The sequence below is a fragment of the Podarcis raffonei genome, chromosome 8, assembly GCF_027172205.1.
Source record: "Podarcis raffonei isolate rPodRaf1 chromosome 8, rPodRaf1.pri, whole genome shotgun sequence".
Taxonomy (NCBI): Eukaryota; Metazoa; Chordata; class Lepidosauria; order Squamata; family Lacertidae; genus Podarcis; species Podarcis raffonei.
The window spans coordinates 14,167,345-14,176,906 of NC_070609.1; the positions used below are offsets into that span (position 1 = coordinate 14,167,345).

The 9,562-nt window shown below is 40.2% G+C and overlaps 1 protein-coding gene across 1 annotated transcript; it reads right to left on the reverse strand.

Moving 5' to 3' along the window:
* Positions 1 to 885: 885 nt before the first annotated feature.
* LOC128419195 (phospholipase A2 inhibitor gamma subunit B-like) lies at positions 886 to 6,455 on the reverse strand. The gene is made up of 6 exons (XM_053399614.1): positions 6,425 to 6,455; positions 6,222 to 6,341; positions 2,917 to 3,066; positions 2,285 to 2,431; positions 2,030 to 2,061; positions 886 to 1,053 (listed from the first exon to the last, which is right to left on the reverse strand). The coding sequence occupies exons 1-6, from the start codon at positions 6,453 to 6,455 to the stop codon at positions 886 to 888; spliced, it is 648 nt and encodes a 215-aa protein (XP_053255589.1).
* Between the last annotated feature and the right edge of the window lie 3,107 nt (positions 6,456 to 9,562).

Here is a 9,562-nt window from a genome sequence, read left to right on the forward strand (position 1 = left end):
GACTTTTGAGAGTCCCATGGACTGCAAGAAGTTCAAACCTATCCATTCTTAAGGAAATCAGCCCTGAGTGCTCACTGGAAGGACAAATCGTGAAGCTGAGGCTACAATACTTTGGCCACATCATGAGAAGAAAAGATTCCCTGGAAAAGACCCTGATGTTGGGAAAGATTGAGGGCACAAAGAGAAGGGGATGACAGAGGACGAGATGGTTGGACAGTGTTCTTGAAGCTAGCAGCATGAATTTGACCAAACTGCAGGAGGCAGTGAAAGACAGGAGTGTCTGGCATGCTCTGGTCCATGGGTTCATGAAGAGTCGGACATGACTAAACGACTAAACAACAACAACAACAATGAGGACTTAAGAGAAGTTTTGTTCAAATATTTAAATCTCCCAACTGAGAGATGGATTCGGTATATGATTAACTTTTTATTAAGGGACAAGTGCCCATACACCTCTGAAAAAGTGGTCTGTTCTGCTTTTACCGTGACGATTATAAGGAGAAAAAATTATTCTGCGTTTATCCTGTTTTATGTATTTTATATTTTGTAATTGCTTCAGCTAAACCAATAAATAATAATTGCATTTGTATCTGAAACAGAACTAAGAACCAAAATTTTATTTTCCATAACCATTTATTTTGTTTTGTAATGATCATAATGAAAACTTAACTATTTGTTAATGATACACTACAGGGTTCTTTGTAGTTAGAATCTACAACCCGCACATTTTTGACCCATTTTTCTCTGAACTTGCTTCCCTTTACCCCCACCAAAAGCAAAAAAGAAAGATCCACAGATCCTGAGCCCTGGACTTCAACACTAGGCCTCCAGTTTCCCCTCATTGCCATGAATTTTGCAATACACAAGGAGGAGGTCTACACTGTCCTATTTACCCTTCATGTTCAGGCTGGTGTGAGATTCCTGAAGCATTATAACATCTTTTTTCGGTAATAAAAAGGGCATATCCCCCAGATCCAAGTTTTCTTCTGTGGATGACACAAAAATCTGTTGTTCCACAGCCTTGGAACGTGAAATCGTGGAGATGAATGGGGGCTAGAAGAAAAGGAAAGAAATGTTGACATTAGTCCTTTACCCAGGTACTAAGAGATTGTGCTTGTGAGGCTAAATGACAATTTTAGTTAGTTTTAAAATGTGTATATTTAAAAAATCTGAAAAATATAATTTAATTAGAACATGAATAAACAAAATTTTCAACATGAAGTTCGGATAAAAAGAAACTCATATGTAATTCAGAATTGCCATCATACCCAAAGGAGTCTCAAGATTATTAATAAACAGTTTATCTGTCAGGCTTCAGGAAATCCGAAAAGTAGAGGGCAGCTCCCACCATTCCTCCTCAGTCCAGCCTCTGACATTTTATTTATAAAATATAATGAAAGTAGAGAATCTGAAAACAGGCCTAATTAACTAGATTAAGCAGATCAAATTCTTGTGTGCAGCTGAGTTGCAATAAAATGGGAGGAACTCTATCCCTGCTATCTCCTGGGCATGTTAAAAGTCACATGCTGTGGCCACACAGCAAGATTTGAAAACAACACTCCCTCCCTGGTGTGGGAGCCTTGAGTGTTTGAACCTGGCATGAGACAACAGTGTGATGCAGCGACACACAAACAAAAAGCTGGAGATGCACTTCATTGTCTCTCAGGATGGTTGGATGCCCACTGAGGCTTCCTCATTGCCCCACTGTGATCTAAGCATCCAGAGAATCCTCCTTTTATTTTACAAGTTTCCAAGAGCGGAAATTCTGTTGCACAACTGTAAATCCTTGCACTAATGGTCTGAGTTAGCCAGATACTGCTCATTGTAACAGAATTTAAGAAAACTTATTACATGCCTTTTACATAATAAATATGCTTTTTGAGCAAGGGGGACATTTTGTCCTCGACTGCAACCCAATGGTGGACAGATCCAGATGCAACTGGGCTGAAGCAATGAATGCACTTTATACTTTTGTTCAGAAGGGTGTGTTTTTTTAATAATAATAATAATAATTTTTATTTATTTATACCCTGCCCTCCCCAGCCAAGGGGAATACTCCTTCTGGAAAAGCAAGTGGCATTATGAGAGTTAAAGGACACAGTCCAGGCAGGCAAAACACTAAGGAAGGGTGCAGAATGGCGCCAGTGAGAGATGTGGACCCTCTCACATTTCTAGTAATATGCAAGGGAAAGGGAAGGGAGGGGGAGAATAGGAGAACAGGAATGAGTCTGCATGACCCATCCACTGACTAGGCCCTTTCCCCCTGCCTAAGTAGCAATGTTACCTCTAAAAAGAGATCCTTTAAAAACAACACACTGGGTCTCATTCTCAAGGCAGTTGATGGTCTTCTCACTTTTACACTGTGTGGCTCCTTTGGAGAAGCAGGTTGGGCACTTCAGGCCATTTTCAGCCAGCACGTTGCGATCAGGAACTGCCAAAATCAAAAGTATAGTGAGCATGTTAATGGTTTTATCTGTTTTTATACCTGTATGTTATATTATTGTAATTCACCCAAGGGCTTTACAGTTTTGGTGGGGCACCAGCAAGTGTTATTGGATGAAAAGATTATCTAGACCCAGTCTGGGTTTAGGATTGACATTGGGACAGATTCAGGAGAGGCCTGGTTGGAAAGGGAACCCATCCCTTCTCAGGCAGAGATGTAGCTGCCCAGTAGGTCCCTCTTCTTCACAGTTTCTCCTCATGCCTGCTTCTTCATCCTGCCTTCCTCTCCACCCCTTGAGTCGGCCCTAATAGTGCTGACCTGCTCAACCCATATAGCCATCTGGGGGGGTCTCACCCCTTTTGAATGAGGCCCAGGTCCTCTGAGTACTGCTGATTGAGTAAGTATCCAGCCCTTGGCCAAATCCAGTGAAAAGCCTAACATGTTGTGGATTTTAAAATTATACAGAAACTTACGGCTGAGAGTTGCATTGTTACACAGTTCAGTGTTGCAGCAGTGCTTCTTCATCTCAAAGAATTTACCATCCCCTGCAGTAAAGCTGTAATTGCCTGAGAAACAACTGTCGGATGTCGTGCATTTATTCAAAAGTTGCACTCGATGTCCCCCTATGAAAAAGAAATTGAAAGAAATATCTAGATCTGAGAAAAATATTCAGGACTATTGCTCCTAAGGCACATTCTTGGTAATGGTTCCAATTTTCTTTGATTCCTGAATCAGGACCTTTTCAAACTAACAATATGGAAAATATTATTAAATTTGGCAATCTAAAGTGAGGTGCTGTTTGTTTGTTTGTTTGTTTGTTTGTTTGTTTGTTTGTTTGTTTAAATGCGTGTGCACTGTTATAACATAAGAGGAAAAAATATCAAAATGTTTTCCAGTAATAATACATACCGTATTTTTCACTCCATAGGGCGCACCGGACCATAGGGCACACCTAGTTTTATTCCCCTCCCCCCAGCCCCAAAGAGCAAATAAACCAAGACAGCCAGTGGGATCCATCCCGCTGGCTGTCTTGGCTTCCTCTTTAGCCATGCACAACCTCTCCAGCCGGGAGAGGCTGTGTGGGGCTTCGATTTTTGCCGTGGGGCTGGGGTGGGGGAAGCCCGAGCTTCCCCCGACCCCAGCCCCCAGAACAGGTCCTGGAGCGGAGACAAAGTTGTGCAGCTGCCCAAAGCCCACACCCCGGGCTTCAGGCTGCAGGCTGCTGTCCGCAAGCCTTTGGAGCCCGGCGGGAGTTCCCACCGCGCTCTGAAGAATTGCGGATAGCTTCCTGAAGACTGGAGAGCGAGAGGGGTTGATGCGCACCAACCCCTCTCGCTCTCCAGGCTTCAGCGAAAGCCTGCATTCGCTCCATAGGACGCACACACATTTCCCCTTCATTTTTGGAGGGGAAAAAGTGCGTCCTATAGAGCGAAAAATATGGTGAAAGATATAAGAAAAACCACATTAAAAGTAAATCAATAAATATCAATTAACCAGTGTGGAAAGATCTATTCTTAATGATCTGCATAGCCCAAGTGGAACATAATAGTTTTCTGCAGGCATTTATGAGTTCAGCTCTCTGCCACAAGTAGTAGTCTCTTGCCTCCATAATCCATAGGACCAACCTCTTTTTTTATATTTGCAATTAATTTGTATAATGCTTTTAATTTGGAATGTATGCAGAACTTCATTTCACATCAAATTTCAAGCACAAGGACTCATGCCTTCTCCTATACACCTGACAATACATGTGCCATACACTGCATTCTCTCTGCTAGTCGATCATAACAGTTTGCAGGGTGGGGGAAATGCTTCCCTGAACTCCTGTTGCCCAGTGCAAGAAACTTGGCAAGACATTGCATTGCACCAGCCTTACTGCCCATTTGCCCCTCTCCCTCCAAGAATGTACCAGTGATGTTGGAACAGATCCCACCCAGATGTTGGAACCATCCCACCCAGGATTGCCCCAAGGCATTTTGGCGCCTCAGACGAACCAGAAATGGCACCCATGTCCTTCTAGGTAGAAGGGGTGGGTGAATCAGGATCAAGCAAGGGGATCAAAACAACCTTAACCAATGGTTGAAGTATGAAAGAAGTTCATCAGGTTGGAGGGGCCCACACTGAATCAAGCTGGGTAACGGAAACCCTTTTTAATAGGTGAACTGCAAGAATACTCCCGTAATGATGGTTCCTTCCTAATCATTTCATCACTGAGAGTTATTTCAAAATTTCTTGAGGGGGGGAGGGTGAGCCATGAAAGTGTGAAGCACCTTCGTTTCCCATCCCAATTGCTCAGCTTTTTTTATAGATCTGTGAAAGGAGTCTCAATTTCAATGTCATTTATGGCAAAGGGGATATTCATGTTATAGTCTAGGCTTATTGTCTAGTTTGATAACCAAAACTAAATTGGAGTTCATTATTCATTTCATGTTGATGCAAATCAAGTTCCCTAAGCTTGGAGATAAGCGCCCAAATTCAGCCATTGGTTGTGATCAGGTGATGTTATATTCCCCATTTTCATATGCAAGCTATTGCTTACTTCAGGATTGGGAAGCTATGATCCTCCAGATGTTGTTGGACTACATCTCCCATCATCCCTGACTGATGGCCAGGCTAGCTGAGGCTGATGGGAGTTCGAATTCATCTATAGCTGAAGTGCTACAGTTTCCTAAACTCACTTTTTTCATGGGTGAGTTGCCCTACCATAGACTTCTATATGCTGTAGAACCCTAATCTAATCCAACAGCAAAAGACAAAAAGGCAGGAAAATCTTACTTAGATTTGTACGCAGAACACTGGCAATACAGGAATCTTGCTTGGAGTCACAAGTTGTTTTAAGATATCTATTGTAGGTCATTCCAGTCTTGTTATAAGTAAATCTGCATTTCAGAGGTAATACTGAAGACAGAAGCAAAAGTTTACTTCATGGATTATTATTATTATTATCATTATCATTATTATTAGTTGATTTTGCAGTTTGCTTAATGAGACTAAGAAGAGGAGGTGATAGTAAATTAAAAGGGGTTCAATTTTAAAAGCATTTTAACAGAATAAAATAAAAGGAAAGGAAATGAGTAAAACACTCATTAATTAAAACTCTTGAAGCCATTGCCGACAACACTAGTTTACAGGAGAATTAGAAGCTGTAAAGAGACAGTCTACTTAGGTCTCATTCCAGTCAGGAGGGGAGAGATTCTTCTAGTAAGAGAAGACTCCCAAACCAGTGAAACCTTGGAGTGCCTCAGGAGCAGGGTTGTCTAGGGGTGTGTAACTGACAGAAAGTACCACCTTGTTAAGAACCAAAGTATTAAGTGTGAAACAACTGAGAAAACCTTGAAGTGAAATAACATTGTAAACTGAAGAATCCTAAGTTTTATCGACTCGCGTCATGAACTTTCTTGTTAAATAAAATTGTTATTGTTAATTTGAACAAATCCTGCCCGAGACTCCTAATTATTAAGTTTTACTTCACGCAAATCCCCTACAAAATAATCTGAGGTAAACTGTGGAAATCCGTGGGATTGGTTTTCTGTGAGTTGTGTGCACTATACTTAAGTGAGAGGACGGGCCCAACAGTGCCAGGGGGGAAAGGGTCGTCGGGCCCATCATAATGACATCACAAGAAACATTCATGACTTAACTCTCTGCTACTTTCTCTTGGTAACCCTGCACTCCTTGCTCTCTGGGGTGTTGATCTGCACTTCTAACTCCCCTTCTCTCCCAAGCTGCAAGTTATTTTCAGTGTCCTCCAAAGGTAATTAAATGTCCCCCATCTTACCTGGAGAAAGCAGGACCAAGAGGAGGCTTGCGCTCAGGAGTGCCTTCATCATTCTGGAAAGATTAGGAGACTCAGAGCAGAGATGGATCAACAAGGCAATTGGTGCAGGTAGAGGCTTACCTGGAGTTATTTATAGGCCATGGTCTCATGTCGCAGGCAACACTTCGGAACAAATGGTTCAGTGAGGATAAAGAGGAACATACTGAATGGTTCAGTGAGGATAAAGAGGAACATACCGAAATTCAAAGCTCTGCGTAGGAATTGTCTATGATCTCATTAGTTGTTGATAGACACTTCTAAGATTTATTTTTCGATATAGATAATTTACAATTTACAATGTCAATGATGAAGGCATTCAAGAAAGCAATTTAGAGCCAAATAGGCAAGGGCAAAAGCCCTGAAGCCACCTCCAAAATAGCCCCTAAAAATGGCCTCCATCTAAGGATTCCTCTTAATAGTAATAATAATGATTTTATTATTACTACTCCCCACCCTATCTGACTGGGATACCTCAGCCACTCTGGGTGCCTTCAAGCATATACAGAAACATAATACAACATCAAACATTTAAAATCTCTCTACACAGGACTGCCTTCAGATGTCTTCCAAAAATTCTATAGTTACTTATCTCCTTGACATCTAATAGGAGGTCATTCCATAGTGTGGGTACCACTTCCAAGAAGGCCATCTGCCTGGTTTCCTCTATCTTCACTTCTCACAGTGAGAAAACCTCCAGAAGGCCCTCAGAGCTAGATCTCAGTGTTTGGGCTGAATTGGGAGTGGGGTAGAGATGCTCCTTCAGGAAAAGCCTGGATACTAGATCCATTCCAGGAAGGCTGGAAAGTGTGGAATGGGCTGTGGATGCAATGGAGACTTTAAGCAGTAAAACTGATCCTGTTGTCTTCGACGTGGTTTTCAGAGGGTGAAAAGAATGAATTGAGACCTCAGGAGTTGAATGTGCCAATGGCCAAGTGTGCCAGGTATGAATCAGCCACTTACACAACTACGAGGAAGGTCTCAATTGGAGCCAGCAATGGCCATGGAGCTTTCTCTGTTAGGGAGCTACACAAACATGGCTATTCTCTCTTTTTTAAAAAAAGAAAAGAAAATCTTTTTTCTTCAATTTTACACGATTCATTTGAATGCAAACATTAGTGACAATCATCAACATTTAGGATTCTCTCCATCCCTCCATGGTTTCCATTTTCAAATACTTTCTACTGCATCATATATTTTCTCTATTTTTTTTTTTAATAATCCATTTTTAGCTTAGCTTTTAGTACATTGCAAGCGTTACTCAAATCCTGTCAAATTTTTAGTTCTTTACAGTGTTCTCCTAAGTAAATTGTATATTTTTTCCCATTCCTTATTAAAGTGACTATGTCCTGGTTTCTGATTTCCCTGGTCATTTTCGCCATTTTGGCGTTGTCCATCATCTACATCAACCATTCAGGTCTGGTCAGGACTTTGTCTTTTTTCCATCTTTGGGCCAGTAGTATCCACGCTGTTGTCCTCGCATACATAATCTGCTACTTTGGCATCTCTACATCTGAAATTCCTAGTAAAAAAGCTTCTCCCCCCCAAAAAAACGTTTTTTTAAACATTTCTTCTGCTCATTATATATCATTTCCCAGAATGTTTTTGTTATCTTGCCCATCTACCACATGTGGTAGAACGTGCCTTCCTTCCCAATATACATTTGAAGTGTCGGACACGACTAAACAACAAGTTCTATATATCTTTGCTAATTTTGTAGGTGTTACATCATTTTCATATAGTTCTCCTTCAATGCACAGCATGCTGTAAATTTTAAGTCCTCCCTCCATAACTTTTCCCAAGATGAAAATTGAATATTGTGCCCAATATCTTTTCCCCATTGTATCATTACCGATTTAACTTCCTCATCTTTAGTATGCCATTCTAGCAACAACTTATACATTTTGGTAAGTAACTTCACATTGCATTCCAGTAAATCTTTTTCAAACCTTGAAATTTCCTTACTAAACCCATTTTTCTTATCAATGTTAAAGACATCATTCAATTGATGGTATTGCAACCAATCTGTTACTAAATGTCTTGTATCCTCAAATCTTTTCAACTTTAATTGTTGTTCTATTTCCATTAGCAACTCTTTATACGTTGCCCATTCACTTTTTGCATTAGTTTTTTTTCAAGCATATTGCTTCCAGTGAGGAAAGACACCATGGTGTCTTCTGCTCTAACAGGTTGTTATATTTCTCCCATACTGCGAAAATGGATTTCCTTACCAAATGATTTAAAAACCATTTGTGCACTTTAGTCTTCTCATACCAAATAAATGCATGCCCTCTAAATCTATTATTATGACCCTCAAGGTCTAAAATATATGTATTAAAAAAATTATCCACTCCCACAGCCAGCAAAGACAGGATACTTCATAATATAACTTCAAATTTGGCAGTGAAAATCCACCTCTTTCTTTGGCATCTGTTAATAATTTATATTTAATCTTTGGTTCCCCCCCCACACAAACCAGATAAATCTAGAAAGATATGTTTGCCATCGTTTGAAGTGTTCTGCTCCACTGACTATGGGTATGGTTTGAAATAAAAATAACATTCTTGGCAATACATTCATTTTCATTGCTGAAATTCTTCCCCATAGTGCTAAATTCATCCTTCCCCAAACATCCATATTTTCCTTTATTTCTATCCATAGTTCCATACATAGTTATCCTTAAAGAAATTTCTGTTCTTAGCTGTCAACCAAACGCCCAAACAGTTCACCTTTTTTTTCAATTGTCAATTGTGTTGCTAGTTGTAACTCATTTTTATGTTGTTCTGTCATATTTTTAAGCAGTACTTTCATTTCATTTTTATTTATCTTAAATCCCGCTACCTCACCAAATTCAGATATTTTATCTAGGACCCTTGGTACATTTGCCAATGGGTCTTCTACGGTCATTACAAGGTGATCTGCAAATGCTCTCAGCTTATATGCTTTGCACTCAACTGTTATACCTTTTATTTCTTCATCAGATCTTATATTTCTCACCAGGGTCTCTAATACTAAAATGAACAGTAATGGTGACAGGGGCCAAACTCTGTCTTGTCCCTTTTGTAATTTTACATTTTCTGATACTACATTATTGACTGTCATCATGCTCTGTTGGTCTGCATAACTTGCGTCAATTCCCCTTAGGAATGATTTTCAAAATTCATCATCTCCATATTCCCCTCCCCCCATAAAGGTCCATGACACATTATCAAAGTCCTTCTCTGCATCCACAAACATCAAAGCTGCTTGCTTTTCATTCCTGACTTCCAGATACTCTATTGTATCAATTAATTTTCCTTATATTA

Coding starts and splice junctions, on each gene's coding strand:
- LOC128419195 (XM_053399614.1), bottom strand. CDS start 6,455: ATGTTCCTCTTTATCCTCACTGAACCATTCA. Junction 6,342..6,424: donor TATCCTCACTGAACCATTCA/GTATGTTCCTCT, acceptor AAATAACTCCAG/GTAAGCCTCTACCTGCACCA. Junction 2,062..2,284: donor TAAAGGATCTCTTTTTAGAG/GTAACATTGCTA, acceptor TTGCTTTTCCAG/AAGGAGTATTCCCCTTGGCT.